The sequence below is a fragment of the Lithobates pipiens genome, unplaced genomic scaffold (genome assembly GCF_037356315.1).
Source record: "Lithobates pipiens isolate NorthernLeopardFrog02 unplaced genomic scaffold, aLitPip1_a1.2 Scaffold_10, whole genome shotgun sequence".
Classification (NCBI taxonomy): domain Eukaryota; kingdom Metazoa; phylum Chordata; class Amphibia; order Anura; family Ranidae; genus Lithobates; species Lithobates pipiens.
The window spans coordinates 84,002,204-84,021,012 of NW_027507686.1; the positions used below are offsets into that span (position 1 = coordinate 84,002,204).

An 18,809-nucleotide genomic window follows, 5' to 3' on the forward strand; every position below is an offset into this window, starting at 1 on the left:
CATCGCCGTTAGTGGCATGCCGCTGCTAACAGCAATATGCCGTTAGTGGTGGCTCCCATGCGTGTTAGTGACGTCATCACTGCTCCAGTGCTGTGAGTGGCCGGAGCAGCGATACCCAGAAGAAGATGGACGCTCCGGACTACAGGGGACATCGCTGGCTCATGTGTCAGGTAAGTGACACATAATGGGCTACTATGCATTATGCTTTACTTTTGCAGGGAGACAAAGAGGAAGTGAACCCATCAGGGTTTACTTCCTCTTTAAGGGTCTGGTATGGATTTTGTGGAAACCACACACCATTTTTCTTCATCTGTATTGCTAGGAGCCGGCAATATATTACAGCCACAAGCAAGTTTAAATGTCATTTTTTCCCTTTCCCAAATGTCATTATTGTTGCAGCATGTTCTTTATTTTGCACAGATGCGCAACTTTACAGGCAGGCTAAGGGGACCCACCAGGCACGATATTTACACCCACGAAACGCCTCGAGCTTTTGATTTGATGTCCCAGTTATATTTTATACGGAATCTTATTTATTTTGTTATGAATTGATTATTTAATTATATATCAACTATTTTCAGTGGATGCTTACTTACCATGTGGGTACACTTGTCGATGTCGGGCTTGCTGTCATGGGCACCACCATGCCACTTCGTTCATTCATTGCAATTACCATTGTCAAGTGTTGTGATGTGGATACTATATATTGTGTTTTATTAATAGGGATTAGATACATGTAGATGGTTTGGCCAGGGCAAACTCACCAGTCCGGACGGCAAGCGCTGCGCGTGGCGGTGGATGCTGGGCGGCCAGGAACATACTCCCTCCACGGGAACATAAAGATGGATGCAATATCGGGCAAAACAGAGTGTTCGGGTGGATTCCACTTTACGCATCGGCGCCACGCAGCCTGCGCCGCGCGTGTGACGTCAGTTTCTGATGTCATTGCGTCGACGTTTGGTATTTCCTTCTCCGTGCTTCCATTGGAAGGGGGCGGCACGCCTGTCATTGGTTGTCAATCCAGGTTAGGTGTGGCCCCTCCCCCTGCGTCTCACGTGCGCGGCGTTGGCGGCATACTTAAACCCCACTCACAGCCAGCTGTGTGTTGCCGCTGGTCTCTGCATGGGGTTTGTACACACCAGCCTCTTGGTTTGCTGGTGTTGTCTTTGAAGTGATGTTTAGGTAAAAACTCTTTCCTTCTTCTTATTCACACCTTCACACTTTTGTTCATGGGTAATTTTATCATTCCCTCCTGTCCATCATGATCTATACACACCACATTCTTAATTTTCCTCACTCACCTTAACCCATGCACCTATACTCCCATATACACATTCACGTTATTCCCTCCAATCTGCACATCATACAAGATGATATTTATTTCCATATACCTACAACATAGCACCATTTGGTTATTTGTTTATCACTTTTATGGGTTTCTTTGGGGTTCAGTATTAATTTTAATTCCCTCGTTACTACATTATTTCATTGAGTATACCTATAATCAACATTTTTGCCCTTAGATATATTGGTTTCAACCATCACTACACTTCCCACCTTTGGATACACCCTCTTACGCTGGTGCTTCTCTCTGTTTTGCCCGATATCGCATCCATCTTTATGCCGCCTCAGTTCCCGTGGAGGGAGTATGTTCCTGGCCCGCCCAGCATTCACTGCCACGCGCAGCGCTTGCCGTCCGGACTGGTGAGTTTGCCCTGGCCAAACCATCTACATGTATCAAATCCCTATTAATATGGTTGGTACATTATTTTTATATTTTTTACTTTACTCTATAGGAATTCTGTGATAACATCAGCTCCTGATGAGTGGGGAGACACCCACGAAATGCCTCGAGCTTTTGATTTGATGTCCCAGTTATATTTTATACGGAATCTTATTTATTTTGTTATGAATTGATTATTTAATTATATATCAACTATTTTCAGTGGATGCTTACTTACCATGTGGGTACACTTGTCGATGTCGGGCTTGCTGTCATGGGCACCACCATGCCACTTCGTTCATTCATTGCAATTACCATTGTCAAGTGTTGTGATGTGGATACTATATATTGTGTTTTTATTGTATTGATGCCTATATATATTATGAATTTGTCCTATTATTATAATTTATGGTTTTCTACTGAACAATCAATAAACATCTAAATATGGTTAAAACTCACCTCCACTATCCAAGTGCTTCATTTAAAGTCCCAAACTCCCCTTCTTTTACGTATCAAATTACTGGGATGGAGGCACGTATCCAGGCTTAATTTAAAGTCCCAAAAAACCTCCCCTACTTGCATATATATCGGGATGGAAGCATTTGGATATATGGGATTGGTAGTGTTCCCCTACCCTCCCTGTGTGAGGTATGTCTATATATTGTTGATACTTCCAGATTTTTATCTATGTGTACCTACAAATTTCTATTTCATTCTATAGATTGTCAGCATTTACCGACACTGTATAGGTGCCCACATGAATGTCTAGCTATTAGGGTCCACTGCACGCTCACTGGCCGGCCGGTGTCGTTTTGTGTGGGGCGGTTGGGCGTTTCGGCGTTGCTGGGCTCTTTTGCTTCCTTGTGGGAACTGCGATGCGCCAGCAGATCCTCCCCACCTCCCCTATCATTTTTGATCGGGATGTTCGGGTGGATTCCACTTTGCGCATCGGCGCCACGCAGCCTACGCCGCGCGTGTGACGTCAGTTTCTGACGTCATCGCGTCGACGTTTGGTATTTCCTTCTCCGTGCTTCCATTGGGAGGGCACGGCACGCCTGTCGCTGGTTGTCAATCCAGGTTAGGTTTGGCCCCTCCCCCTGCGTCTCACGTGCGTGGCGTTGGCGGCATACTTAAACCCCACTCAGAGCCAGCTGTGTGTTGCAGCTGGTCTCTGCATGGGGTTTGTACACACCAGCCTCTTGGTTTCCTGGTGTTGTCTTCGGATCGATGTTTAGGTAAAAACTCTTTCCTTCTTCTTATTCACACCTTCACACTTTTGTTCATGGGTAATTTTATCATTCCCTCCTGTCCATCATGATCTATACACACCACATTCTTAATTTTCCTCACTCACCTTAACCCATGCACCTATACTCCCATGTACACATTCACGTTAATCCCTCCAATCTGCACATCATACAAGATGATATTTATTTCCATATACCTACAACATAGCACCATTTGGTTATTTGTTCATCACTTTTATGGGTTTCTTTGTGGTTCAGTATTCATTTTAATTCCCTTGTTACTACATTATTTCATTGAGAATACCTATAATCAACATTTTTGCCCTTAGATATATTGGTTTCAACCATCACTACACTTTCCACCTTTGGATACACCCTTTTACGCTGGTGCTTCTCTCTGTTTTGCCCGATATCGCATCCATCTTTATGCCGCCTCAGTTCCCGTGGAGGGAGTATGTTCCTGGCCCGCCCAGCATCCACTGCCATGCGCAGCGCTTGCCGTCTGGACTGGTGAGTTTGCCCTGGCCAAACCATCTACATGTATCAAATCCTTATTAATATGGTTGGTACATTATTTTTATATTTTTTACTTTACTCTATAGGAATTTTGTGATAACATCAGCTCCTGATGAGTGGGGAGACACCCACGAAACGCGTAAAGCTTTTGATTTGATGTCCCAGTTATATTTTATATGGAATCTTATTTATTTTGTTATGAATTGATTATTTAATTATATATCAACTACACTTGTCGATGTCGGGCTTGCTGTCATGGGCACCACCATGCCACTTCGTTCATTCATTGCAATTACCATTGTCAAGTGTTATGTGGATACTATATATTGTGTTTTATTGTATTGATGCCAATATATATTATGAATTTGTCCTATTATTATAATTTATGGTTTTCTACTGAACAATCAAACATCTAAATATGGTTAAAACTCACCTCCACTATCCAAGTGCTTCATTTAAAGTCCCAAACTCCCCTTCTTTTACATATCAAAATAACTGGGATGGAGGCACGTATCCAGGCTTCATTTAAAGTCCCAAAAAACCTCCCCTACTTGCATATATATCGGGATGGAAGCATTTGGATATATGAGATTGGTAGTGTTCCCCTACCCTCCCTGTGTGAAGTATGTCTATATATTGTTGATACTTCCAGATTTTTATCTATGTGTACCTACATATTTCTATTTCATTCTATAGATTGTCAGCATTTACGGACACTGTATAGGGGCCCACATGAATGTCTAGCTATTAGGGTCCACTGCACGCTCACTGGCCGGCCGGTGTTGTTTTGTGTGGGGCGGTTGGGCGTTTGGGCATTGCTGGGCTCTTTTGCTTCCTTGTGGGAACTGCGATGCGCAAGCCGATCCTCCCCTCCTCCCCTATCATTTTTGATCGGGATGTTCGGGTGGATTCCACTTTGCGCATTGGTGCCACGCAGCCTACGCCGCACGTGTGACGTCAGTTTCTGACGTCATCGCGTCGATGTTTGGTATTTCCTTCTCCGTGCTTCCATTGGGAGGGGACGGCACGCCTGTCGCTGGTTGTCAATCCAGGTTAGGTGTGGCCCCTCCCCCTGCGTCTCACGTGCGCGGCGTTGGCGGCATACTTAAACCCCACTCAGAGCCAGCTGCGTGTTGCTGCTGGTCTCTGCATGGGGTTTGTACACACCAGCCTCTTGGTTTGCTGGTGTTGTCTTTGGAGCGATGTTTAGGTAAAAACTCTTTCCTTCTTCTTATTCACACCTTCACACTTTTGTTCATGGGTAATTTTATCATTCCCTCCTGTCCATCATGATCTATACACACCACATTCTTAATTTTCCTCACTCACCTTAATCCATGCACCTACACTCCCATATTCACATTCACGTTATTCCCTCCAATCTGCACATCATACAAGATGATATTTATTTCCATATACCTACAACATAGCACCATTTGGTTATTTGTTCATCACTTTTATGGGTTTCTTTGGGGTTCAGTATTAATTTTAATTCCCTCGTTACTACATTATTTCATTGAGTATACCTATAATCAACATTTTTGCCCTTAGATATATTGGTTTCAACCATCACTACACTTCCCACCTTTGGATACACCCTCTTACGCTGGTGCTTCTCTCTGTTTTTCCCGATATCGCATCCATCTTTATGCCGCCTCAGTTCCCGTGGAGGGAGTATGTTCCTGGCCCGCCCAGCATCCACCGCCACGCGCAGCGCTTGCCGTCCGGACTGGTGAGTTTGCCCTGGCCAAACCATCTACATGTATCAAATCCTTATTAATATGGATGGTACATTATTTTTATATTTTTTACTTTACTCTATAGGAATTCTGTGATAACATCAGCTCCTGATGAGTGGGGAGACACCCACGAAACGCGTCGAGCTTTTGATTTGATGTCCCAGTTATATTTTATACGGAATCTTATTTATTTTGTTATGAATTGATTATTTAATTATATATCAACTATTTTCAGTGGATGCTTACTTACCATGTGGGTACACTTGTCGGGCTTGCTGTCATGGGCACCACCATGCCACTTCGTTCATTCATTGCAATTACCATTGTCAAGTGTTGTTATGTGGATACTATATATTGTGTTTTTATTGTATTGATGCCAATATATATTATGAATTTGTCCTATTATTATAATTTATGGTTTTCTACTGAACAATCAATAAACATCTAAATATGGTTAAAACTCACCTCCACTATCCAAATGCTTCATTTAAAGTCCCAAACTCCCCTTCTTTTACGTATCAAATTACTGCGATGGAAGCACGTATCCAGGCTTCATTTAAAGTCCCAAAAAACCTCCCCTACTTGCATATATATCGGGATGGAAGCATTTGGATATATGGGATTGGTAGTGTTCCCCTACCCTCCCTGTGTGAGGTATGTCTATATATTGTTGATACTTCCAGATTTTTATCTATGTGTACCTACAAATTTCTATTTCATTCTATAGATTGTCAGCATTTACCAACACTGTATAGGTGCCCACATGAATGTCTAGCTATTAGGGTCCACTACACGCTCACTGGCCGGCCTGTGTTGTTTTGTGTGGGGCGGTTGGGCGTTTGGGCGTTGCTGGGCTCTTTTGCTTCCTTGTGGGAACTGCATGCGCCAGCGGATCCTCCCCTCCTCCCCTATCATTTTTGATCGGGATGTTCGGGTGGATTCCACTTTGCGCATCGGCGCCACGCAGCCTGCGCCGCGCGTGTGACGTCAGTTTCTGACGTCATCGCATCGACGTTTGGTATTTCCTTCTCCGTGCTTCCATTGGGAGGGGGCGCCACGCCTGTCGCTAGTTGTCAATCCAGGTTAGGTGTGGCCCCTCCCCCTGCGTCTCACGCGCACGGCGTTGGCGGCATACTTAAACCCCACTCACAGCCAGCTGTGTGTTGCTGCTGGTCTCTGCATGGGGTTTGTACACACCAGCCTCTTGGTTTGCTGGTGTTGTCTTTGGAGCGATGTTTAGGTAAAAACTCTTTCCTTCTTCTTATTCACACCTTCACACTTTTGTTCATGGATAATTTTATCATTCCCTCCTGTCCATCATGATCTATACACACCACATTCTTAATTTCCTCACTCACCTTAACCCATGCACCTATACTCCCATATACACATTCACGTTAGTCCTATTATTATAATTTACGGTTTTCTACTGAACAATCAATAAACATCTAAATATGGTTAAAACTCACCTCCACTATCCAAGTGCTTCATTTAAAGTCCCAAACTCCCCTTCTTTTACGTATCAAATTACTGGGATGGAGGCACGTATCCAGGCTTCATTTAAAGTCCCAAAAAACCTCCCCTACTTGCAGAGTTCGGTAGAACTTTGTGCCTGTTTGAGATGTTCTGGTGCGAACCGAACTGGGGGGTGTTCAGCCCATCCTTACTTGTGAAGACTGTATGGTTCTATTTTCCCTAAATCGAATCCATGCCAGGTGAATTTTTGGCAAACTTCTTACTTATGCACATAAAGCATCTGGAGATAAAGATTTGTTATGCCCAATATAATTGTAAGCGGATTTTGGCCTTTAGAGTTAAAGAGGAGGTCTAGCCTGGGTGAAAAAAACTTAAAAGTCAGCAAATACTGTAGCTGCTGACGTTTATTAAGGCACTTACCTGTCCAGGGAGAACGCAACGTTGGCACCTGTTGTGGAAATTTTTATTAATGTATTTTGTCATATGCCCCCCAGTGTCTGTTTTGCTGTAATACACTCATGCAAGGGTATGCGCACAGACGCTGGTGGAAAACCATTGGATGTGGAAACCTTCCCATGGACACGGCTGATCTGTTTGCTCTTTTAAGGATGTTTGTTTATGCATCACCAAGTGACTGGCCACTCCATGGCGATCGCATTTAAACTCCTAAGTAGGCAGATCTGCGTTCTTGGGAAGCACAACATACTCATACAAAATTATGCCCCACTGGGCTATAATGGAGTACGGCTCACATCATTGGCAGCAGTGGGAATGTGCACACAATCGTGTTCAGAACCATGTGCTTGCCTCATGGTTTTGCACATGTCACTACTGCATTTCTATTTTAATATATACATGTGTGTTATTGGTTCTTTTGAAAGAATACACGTGTCTGATTGGCTGATTCTAAAGCCACCAACCTCTTATTATCCAGGTGTTTAGTATAAATAACAGCAGCCTGGCTATTTTGTTCAGGATTATACTGAGCTCCAGGCGATACCAGCATCTGTTTGCATTACTTTGAGAGATAAACGAGCATGATTTCCTGGCATTATATAAGAGCTGTATTTGTGCTTTTAAGCACAAAGAAATAACATGCTTATAGGGAGAAGCTTAACATTTTCCTGACACACCCTAGCCGATCTTGGGGTTGACTACTGGGGGCTGCTGCCGGCTTTCTTAGCTGGTCCCCTACTGGGCATGTGCAAAGCGTCCTGTGATTTCTAATTCGGCCCGGTGGTCAGGGGAAGGAGGGGGGGGGGGGGGGGGCTGGACTTCTAGGAGATCGGGCTGCAGCCTAGTCTCCGGAAGTGGGTAAAGGGACATGTCAAAAATGGGTCGCTGACGCCCCCCAGGGAGGAGGAAACGTATAGGTGGCAGTTATACGTTTGGGTGGAATACCACGTTGAGGTGTTTAGAATACAGTCATTATGCAATATTTTTCAGAGTTAACTCAAGAAATAATAGTACTACAATTAGGATGCAATTACATTTATGTATAACAAAGCCATCATCAAAAGGCAAATTAACATTAAGATTTTTATGTACAATATATTTGTTCATATTTAATTATCCATCAAAATGCAGTTATTTCAAGTAAGTGTCAACTTAGTTTTCTGATGAGACCAGATGTGCGGTTTCTGTTTTAGCTTCCATGGCCATACGTGCATACTAAAAAAAACAAAAACAAACAAACACTGTTATATTTTGTCAGGTACAAGTAACTATTTTAATGTATCTAGAAAATAATCTACATTATAGTCATGCATGTAATAATGGTTTTAGAAACGAGTATTAACATTAAAGTGGACCTTCCATCTATTAAATCTTCTTCCCTTGTCGTTTTAACTTTGGATAGTAAAACTTTTTTTCTGCCAGTAAATGCCTTATATAGCCCACTTCTGGTTTCTTGTCTGGTAAAAAGCCTAGGCTTATAATATCATGCACAGCTCTCTCTCTGAGGCCGCGTACACACGCGCGGACTGTTCGCCCAACTTTGTCCGTCAAACAGTTTCGGCAAACAGTCCGCTCAAAATTAGCATGGACGGACATGGCCACACACGACGGACGAACAGTTTGCTGAAACCGTGTGCGATGACGTGAACGGCACGTACGACGGGACAAAAAATACGACGTCCTATACACTGCATTATAACTTTCGGCGTGTAAATCCTTTCTGAGCATGCGCGGAACTTAGTTTGATGAACAAGCCTACACACGAGCGGACTGTTCACTGAAACAAGGTTTCAGCGGACAGTTTTTCGGAAATTCCGTAAAACCTTGTTCGTCAAACTGTCCGCTGAAACTGTCCGCTGAAAGCCCACACACGAGCGGACTGTCCGCCCAAACACTGTTCAGCGGACAAAGTTGGGCGAACAGTCCGCCCGTGTGTACGCGGCCTGAGAGTTTGTCAGGAAAGGCAGAGGGAGATGAGGCATAAGGGCCAAGCTGCAGTACTGGAGGTATGCCTGTGTCTGTGTAAAGTGAACAGGCAGCAACTTCAGCTGCCCTCAGTTAAAATGGTTGCAGCCAGACTTGGTGGAGGGAGATTTCTGCAGCATATTTGGCAAGTACAGAATCACGGTATATATAAATTATGCAAATTGGTTGGAAAAATGCTTCAGAAATGGCGAAAAAATTTTTTTATTATAAATTAAGTGAGCAGACTGCAGTTTCCTCTTTAATTAAAACAGTGTTTTTGGACCCATTCATTAGATTGTGGATTAAAAGGGGGTTGCAAACTTTGTTTTATTTATATAAAAATAAATAAAAACAAACCACAAAACAGGTTATATCTACCTGCTCCGTGCTCTAGTGCGCAAAGTGGCCGATTCTCCTCTTCTTCTGAGTCACCTGTTGGTGCACTAGGCTCCTCCTCTTCTCAGTGTGCTACCATAGGAATTGGTTTCCTATGGTGGCATATGTTCAGGCATGCTCCCAAGCCCTGCTCTGTGTCCATAGACCCACAGTTAAGATTTAATTGACAGCAGCAGGAGCCAATGGCTCCCACTGCTGCCTCTGTCCTGTAAGAGGGGAGGGAGGAGAGAGCAGATGCTCACAGTACTGGATTGAATGAGAACTCAAAGTATTTAGAGGGTGAGGGGGCAATACAAATGGTGGAACTTTTTTTTTTACCTTAATGCAGGGAATATATGTAGGTAAAAAATGTTTTCCCTTTGTAAACAAAAAAGATTAAAATGGTTTTAAACGATTTTATTATGAAAAAAGTCAAGGTATAAAACAATTACAATGATGGTACAGGTAAATATACAAATATCTTTGACAGTGTATGTTGTACAGGAAATGGAAAAGGAATATGGTTGGTCAGGAAAAAAAAAAAAAAAAAAAAAAAAAAAAAAAATCGCAGTTATAATCAGGCCAATCAAGAGTATTGTAGTGGGGTGAATAAATAACGACAAATGCATATATGCTTAGAATGGGAAGAGGGAAAAAGAAATAAAAAAATAAATAAAACCAAAAATTCCTTTCTTCTTTTCTTTTTTCCCCCTTTTCTCCTCCTTTTTTCCCCCCTATCCCCTTTTCCTAAATCAAAGAGGTGGTATCCCAGAGAATCCATTTTTTTTGATAGAGGGACATTGAATCATAACATGTGGTGAATTCTTTCAGAAAGTTTGATGTTCTTCATTCGGTTGAGAATTTGTGGCCAAGGTACCATAGTGGAGCGCCAGTTAAAGGCTATGGCCCAATGAATAGAGCTGAGGAATGTGTGGATTAGCCTTGTGTTAATCATTGGAATGTCTTGTATAAGGAAGAATAGAAGACATATTTGTGGTGTTGGAGAAACCTTTCTACCGGATATTTTTTCTATGATTGTGCTGGCCTTGTGCCAAGTGTTTTTTATGTGGGGGCAATCCCAAAAGATATGTAAAAGTGTTCCCTGAGAGGGGCAACCCCTAAAGCAGAGTGGGGATAGTGAGGGATAAAATGAGTTAAGCAGGGGTAAGATACCATCTAGAGAGTAATTTGATGGCAGATTCTCTGATCGAGGTTGTTTTGGTACATTTATGTAGATTTGTAAAATTAGTATCACATTGATCAAGAGTAAATGAGGTATTTAAATCTAAATCCCATTGTAGCATGGGGTGTGATTTCTCAGGCATATTGGTCTAATTTAAACAGTTATACATTCTAGAGATTAAACCCCTATCACAAGGGGAGGAGATACAAATTTGCTCAAATTGTGTGGGGGGAGTGTAAGTGAATGATATTTCTGATAGAATGGTCTTATTTTTGTATAGTTCTCTAGTTCAGTAGATGGGAAATCATATTTTGTTTATAGACTAGAAAAAGTGAGGAATGAATTATTGTGGGAGGGCGATTTTAAATGTGTTAGGTTATGTAACTTCCAATACGTTAGAAAGTTTTGATCTTGAGCTCCATTTGGGGGGGGGTGAGGGTCATCTAGAAAGGAAGCCGGGGCGGGGGGGGGGTGTCAGAGAATAATTAGAATTTAGTGACTTGTCTATTCCATAGTTGAAGGGTGTGAGTGATGAAAAGGTTTAAGTGTCTTCATTTTTGTGTTGGGATAGTCTTGGACCAAAGGAGTCCTTGTAGATTGTAGGGTAGGATAGATTCTTCCTCAAAACTGAGCCAAGGGATATGAAGTGAAGGGGCATACCATTGGTCTAATTGGCTTTACTATCTTTTGGCCAGATTTACCCAAAGGATAGGGATGCCGAGACCTCCTTTTATTTGGGGTCTAGTAATAAGGGAATAGCCAAATCTGGGTTTCTTCTTTAGACAAATGCATTTATTGATGTCTCTCTGAAAGGAATCTAATGTTTTGTTTTTTTAGATAGAGTAAGGCTTCATGCACACGAGAAGCAGACGCAAACTCTGCTGGACACATGTTTTTAAAAGCTGCAACCGGCGTTTAGAAATGCCAGTTTTGCCGCAATTTTTACCACGATTTAGCGGCTTTTACTGCGTTTTACCACGTTTGCGTCTAGAAGCGTTTCGTTAAGCTAACATCAGAGACCCTCCGCAGCTCAAAAAACAGGATTATTAACTATTTCAGCAATTTTGTGAGACCAGAGTGAGTATCAGCAGCTGTGAGAGCAGCAGTGTACTTGTATTTAGCGTGTCACTTGCCACATCACCTGCCACAAGTTGTGTATTGTCCACTTGCAACGTCACTTGCCACCTGCCATGTCACTTGCCACAAGTTTTGGATTGTCCACTTGTCACATCACCTGCCACAAGTTGTGGATTATCCACTTGCCACAAGTTGTGGATTGTCCACCTGCCACAAGTTGTGGATTGTCCACCTGCCACAAGTTGTGGATTGTCCACTTGCCACGTCACTTGCCACCTGCCATGTCACTTGCCACAAGTTGTGGATTGTCCACTTGCAATTGCTTAAAATATTTTTTTCATGGTTTTTCATCATTTGCAATCATTTTTGAGATTTTTAATGTAAAAAAAATAAATAAATAGGTCACCTTTAAAAACGCTTATAAACGAAAACGCGGCAAAACGTGCTAGTGGCGTTTTGCCGCGTTTTGCATCTGAAACATGGAAACTTTTGCATCTGAACCCTTTTTTTGCTTCTGGAAAAACTAGGTTAAACGAGACTATGTACATGGACACATAGGATAACATTGAATGAGTTCAGGGGCAGTTGAAAAAAAGTGTCCAACTGCCTCTGAACACACGTTTAACAGATTCTCGTGTGCATGAAGCCTAAGAGGAAGGGCTCTAAAGAAAAAACTAAAGTTTTGGTAATATTTTTACGGCCACTATTCTGTCAGAGAATGAAATCTGGTATGGTGACCAAAGTTTAAGCAGATTTTTAATACTGTTAATTAAGGGAGGGTAGCTTGCTTGGTATAATGATTTATCTAATGGAGCAATCTGGATACCTATTAATAAAAAAAAGGGTGATCAGCGCAAACTATATACCAAATATTACTACAAAGATGGAAAATCCAGCTAAATAATCGCATGCACAGCAAATGATTTGTTTGCACAGTAGTATTTTGCACAGCAGCTAAATAATCGCATGTACAGCAGCAATTTGCATTAGGATTCACCAATAGTATTGATATAATTATTGATTTATTGCACTTTATCTATGAAGTAGAATACATATCAAACAAGGATTTTCCATATTTGTAGTAATATTTGGTATATAGTTTGCGCTGATCACCCTTTATTGTTGTTCAAGTGCATGGTATACACTTTAGGTCTAGCAGCAATCTAACCGACATACCACATTCAGATATTTTTCACTTTGATAGTGCGAGGGAACCCCATTTTTCTAAATCTGGATACCTAGATATCTAAACGGATCCGCGCTCCAATTGAATGAGAATTTATCTTTAAGTGAAGATATTAAGGCTGGGGGAATATTGATCGGTAAAGCTAAGCACTTAGATAAATTTACACACAGACCTGTCAGGTCATGAAAGATATCAAGGGTTTGAGTTAGATTGGGTAGGGAGATAAGAGTGTCAGTTATAAATAGAAGCACATCATCAGCATAAAGACTTAATTTGTATTCTCTGGATCCCTTATAGTATCCTTTAATGTTTATGTTGTTTCTAATAGCGCAGGCTAGGGGTTCTATTGCAAGTGCGAAAAGTAGAGGGAAGAGGGGACAACCCTGTCTGGTACCCTTGGTCAGGGGAAAAAAGTCAGAGTTGTTGCCTGGGAGTTTAATATGTGTTTGTGGGTTGTGATAAAGAGCCTTAAAGCCATGTAAAAAATCATTGTTAATGCCATATTTGGGGAGTAAAGTGTCAAGATATGACCAGGAAACGCCATCAAAAGCTTTGTGTACATCAAGGCCAAGTAGTAGTGCGGGTTTGGAATGTATGTTGGAGTCTTGAATAATGTTTGAGGTCAGTTGTATGTTATCTGTTATTTGTGTGTTTGGAATGAAGCCTGGTTGATCAGGAACTACTAAGGGAGAGATAACAGAGGATAATCTGTCTGCCAAAATACGGCCAAATATTTTTAAGACATTAATAATATTATATATTGGTGGTAGTTTTGGGGGGTGGCGTGGTCTTTATTTGGTTTGGGGAGAAGGGACATATTAGCTAAAGCATTTTAGATGGGAAATGGTCGCTCGACAAATCCCAGGCGCCAGGTCGCCGTTGCGACTAGAAGTTGTGCCCTGGCGCCTGGGTTTTTGTCACTGACAGGTGCCTCTGTTGCTCTGTGTCTGGTGCCTCCAGACACGGAGCACTGTCTGGTAGTCGGGATGGAGCAGGAAGAGAGCGGCTCAGCAGCCTCTGACATCCTCCTCCTTCTCCACACACTGTTGGCAGAGCAGCGCCGCAGTGTGTGAAAATGTGTTTAGAGAGGAGCTGTCAAAATTGAGGCTGAATGTCGGGGTGGGCGGGACACAGCTTTCCAACACCAGCCAATGGGATGGGATCTGGGCGGGCAAATACGTGTATCTGGCCCCTCCCCTTTCTTAAGCAGCCCATCATTGGCTGGAAAGCTGCTGGGTCCCGCCCACCCCCGGGTCCCGCCCACTTCGGACATCACGCTGAATGTGTCAGCTCCTCTCTCCATACAGTTTAACACAGTGCAGCACTGCAGGGAGCATTCAGTTTCACAGTTACACTATTGGCTGTGAAACCTGCCAGTGCTACCTGCCAGCGCCATCCAATGCCAACTGCCAATGCCAGTTAGTGCCACCTGCCAGTGCCAACCTGTGCCACGTGCCAACCAGTGCCATCTGTCAGTGCCACCTGCCAGTGCCAGTTATTGCCACCTACCAATGCCAGTTAGTGCCACATGCCAATAACATCTGCCAGTGCCAATCAGTGCCACCTGCCAGTGCCAGTTAGTGCCACATGCCAATGCCACGTGCCAGTTAGTGACACTTGCCAGTGCAATCCAGTGCCAGTTAGTGCCATCTGCCAGTGCCACTTGCCAATCTGTGCCACCCATTGCCACCTGCCAATGCCAGTTAGTGCCATCTGCCAGTGCCACCTGCCCCTAGTGCCACCTGCCAGTGCCAATCAGTGCCATCTGCCAATGCCATCTGTCAGTGCCACGTCCCATCCAGCGCCACCTGCCAGTGCCAGTTATTGCCACATGCCAATTAGTGCCACATGCCAATGCCATCTGCCAGTGCCATTTAGTGCCACCTGCCAGTGCCAGTTAGTGCCACCTGCCAGTGCAATCCAGTGCCACTTGCCAATCTGCCACCCATTGCCACCTGCCAATGCCAGTTAGTGCCACCTGCCAGTGCCATCCACCAGTTAGTGCCACCTGCCAGTGCCAATCAGTACCACCTGCCAATGCCACCTATTACCACCTGCCAATTAGTGCCACCTGCCAGTGCCAAGCAGTGCAACCTGCCAGTGCAATCCAGTGTCGCTTGCCAATGCCAGTTAGTGTCACCTGCCCATCAGTGCCACCTGCCAGGTCCCATTAGTGGCACCTCAGTGCTGCCTATTGGTGTCCATCAATGCCACCTGCCAGTGCCCATCAGTTCCAACCTCAATGCCGCCCCATCAGTGCCGTCTATCAAAGCACATCAGTGGAGGAGAAAAAACGTATTTGCAAAAACTTATAACAAAACAAAAGTTGATTTTTTTTATTTTATTTTTAAATATTGCCTTTTTCTCTTGGCATCAGGCATGAGCAATTCTTATTGTCCGATGCCCCAGACATGCAGTTCTGGGCCCTGGGTAGAGGATTTAAATAACTGGCTCCTAACTCTTTCAGCTGGCTCCTAGATTCTAAGCAAATTTGTCAAGCCCTGGTTTAGTAAGGTGTGGTGTAGTAGAGGCAAATATTTTATAATAGGAACGTAGAAAAGCCGTCCGGGCCAGGAGCTGTGGATATCTTTAATGTTCCAATGATTCTATCAATTTCAATGTCAGTACATGGGTCGTTGAGAGATTCGATTTGTTCTCTAGAGAGAGTGGGTAGTGTAATGTCCTTAAGCCAGTCTAAGGAGGATTTTGGTACAGAAAGGAGATTTTTATAGAAGTCTAGAAACAGTTTCATGACTTCTTTGGGATGAGACACTGTTTCCAGATGCATTGCATAATGTGTATGTGCGGGGTGGTTTCATGGATTGATTTAATTTTTTAGCGAACATGGTGGAATATGAATTGCTGTTGAGTAAAAATCTAGCTTTAGACCATCCGAGCGCTTTTTCGGTGTCCGAAGTTAATAGTGTGTCTCTAAGGTAGTACGTTTCTTTCGATTTTTTTAAGGAGGTCACTAGATGGGTTTTGGTTGTTTCTATGATACAAATGGTCTATATCCTTCGTGAGGGACCTAATGTCCGCTAGTTTGGATTTGTTTTTGGTTGAGGCGATGTTCATCAGATCGCCTCTCATCACCGCCTTATGTGCCATCCAAATATTGCTCACTGTGAGATAGTATTTTTTAGTTGCTTGACGGATCAGTGAGCAAGGAATTATTAATTCGCCATGAGCTTGTTGTATTGACTAGACCTATGCATGAAGTGTCAAAGGAGATGTGGTGATCAGACCAAGGACATGTATGGATATCTGCCTTAGAGGAATTGGCAAGTAGAACTGGGGTGCAGAAGATATAATCCAGTTGGGAAAAGCGGTTATGCAGGTAGGAATAGAATGTGTAGGATTTGATGCCTATGTTGTAGGCTCTCCAAGTATCTACTAATTGATGAATATATATATATATATATATATATATATATATATATATATATAGTGATCTGTTCAGAGATTTGGGGAAAGCTTTAGAGGATGGGACAACTACTTCTGTCCAGAGCCAAATGGGCAGCTAAATTGAAATCACCACCCACTATTAAATGCGTGAAATGATAATTGTCTAGAACAGCCTCTCAACCTTTTCAACACAGAGGAACCCTTGAAATAGTTCTCCGGTCTCAGGGAACCCCTGCTAAAAATTAGAAATCTACAACTCATGATACATTAGTGTGATGGTCAGTGGGAAGAATGGTCCTTACACTTGTGGTCATTGGGAAGAATTGCCTCCTTACAGATAGCTAAATAGATCAATGGTGTCAGTGGGAACTTATCTGAGAGGCAGAAATTGCCCAATGCTGAAGGAACCCCAGGGTTCCGCGGAACCCTGGTTGAGAATCACTGGTCTAGAACATCGAAAAATTTGTTGAAAAAGCTTGAATGGGCATCATTTGGAGCATAAACCGAGGCAATAGTGATGGAACGACCTTCAATTGTGCCTTTCAAAATTAAATAACGACTGTCTGGGTCTTTATAGACATTCTGAATCTCAAAAACTAACGAGTTCCTAATGAATATGGCGGCTCCACTAGATTTTGTGTTGTAAGTAGTACAAAAAAAATAGGCTGAAACTTGTCAAAGAATTTAGGGTGTTTGGAGCAAAGTGGGTTTCTTGCATTAAGATTATATCTGCGCCCAATCTTTTATAGTGGCGAAAGGCTTTCTTTCTCTTGTGAGGTGAATTAATGCCCTGGGCATTGAGAGAGATCACCCTGAGACCCATTGTAGAGGTGTAAAAAGGAGACAATGGTTATGGGGTAGTGGCAATGGATCACAAGGCCCAGGGCAGGGCATATGGGAGAGTTGGTGTGGTATTGGTAATATGGTTGACACCATAAACATTAAAAATAAAAAAATTGCCTGAGATGGAGAAAAAAAAAAAACTGGTGAACACTGTGTTGCCATCTGTATTTTCACAAATACCATATATCAAAATCTTGCCTATGTATTTGCTAGTTGTAATAAAAAAGAGAAAGTGCTTGGAAATAAAACAACGAGCTGGCTGCACACCCCTAAATATTCTAAAAAGAATGAAAGGACAGGTTCCCCTTGGGGTTTTCAGGCAGCGACAAGAAGCAGAAATAAAATTTGTAAAAATATATTTATTTTATTAGTTCAAAGGCTTAATCGCCGTCATAAATTTAAAATACGGACTCTGGTATATGTTAGTACAGCATATCGATGGGTAAAGGATATATGCAACATTTGGTACAAAGATAGTTACAGGAACAGTTTACAAATACATCAATATTTCAAAAGCTACAAATAGCACCCATGCTGCCCCAATGCATTTCGACCTCCAGGGTCTTCAGGGGGGGGGACAAAACCCTAGCAGAAGGGGTGATTATATCGTATATTCTGCAAATAGTCAAAAGAAAAAAAGACTTTGAATAAAAAAAGTTTAGCCTACAAATTAGCTAATTATTATACCTTATTTCAGTAATATTTACCAGTTCCACCAAACCGTTACTGTTTAACCAGAGACTTTTATTAAAATCTGCAAAAGAAATTTGTGCCTTCTCTCGAAGGGTCATCCTGGTACCGCTGCCCTGCTGTTCTAACCCACTTCATCCACCCACCAAACTGGGGGAAAGAAGGGGGGGGGGGGGGGGAAGAGGAAAATGACTTCCCAGGGGCATCGATCGCTGACTTGCAAGAATTGACAGTATCTGGAGTTTATCCAGGGGAACCAGAGGAACAGAAGAGGAGGTTCTTGGCACACCCTAGGTGGCCACACCTAAAAATAATGAAATATAATAAAATATAAATTAAGTGTTCCACGTCAAGATATTCTAAGTGAATAGATAAAATGTTGCGTTACAATATTGTTCTATTATATAGGTGCATATATGAATATAAATAAGAAATAGAAAGTGGAAGAAAAGTAATGCTTAGTTGCCCAAATATTATATGTTTAGACAAAAGCAATTTAGTAGAAAACTGTGGAGTCACCAGTATGATGATTATCGTTATTGTGAAGTGGTGTTACTATTATTCGTAAATGATTAACAAGTGGTGCGAACAAACCAAAATGTGTAGGTTGTGGAGGAAAAAAAAACACTGACCCCATCTGCATATGGTGATGTGACTGCGATGGTATTAGTGATAGAAAGTGCAGTGAAAACGAAAAAGATATTAGTAGCATTAATGATTGATAATATAATACCTGTATACTCTATCTGCTGCACTTGTTTTGTAGCCTGCAGATGATTAAGTTAGCCCCATTAGGGCAAGTAAAAAAAAAAAAAAAAAAAAAAAGAGAGAGAGAGAGCCCCCAGTACCGCAGCAGCCCTACAACTAAATATAAAGTAATATAGTTATTTAACTTCACATTATATTAACAGAGAAAAACAAAGGAAGA

The 18,809-nt window shown here is 42.4% G+C and overlaps 1 protein-coding gene across 1 annotated transcript in view; it reads right to left on the bottom strand.

Moving 5' to 3' along the window:
• Positions 1–8,232: 8,232 nt before the first annotated feature.
• The window catches only part of LOC143941961 (transmembrane protein 272-like), a 101,189-nt gene continuing 90,612 nt past the window's right edge, over positions 8,233–18,809 (bottom strand). The window contains exon 6 of the mRNA XM_077463353.1: positions 8,233–8,372. Coding sequence (XP_077319479.1) covers positions 8,310–8,372 — 63 coding nt within the window. The 3' untranslated portion in view covers positions 8,233–8,309. The remainder of the gene's footprint in view (positions 8,373–18,809) is intronic.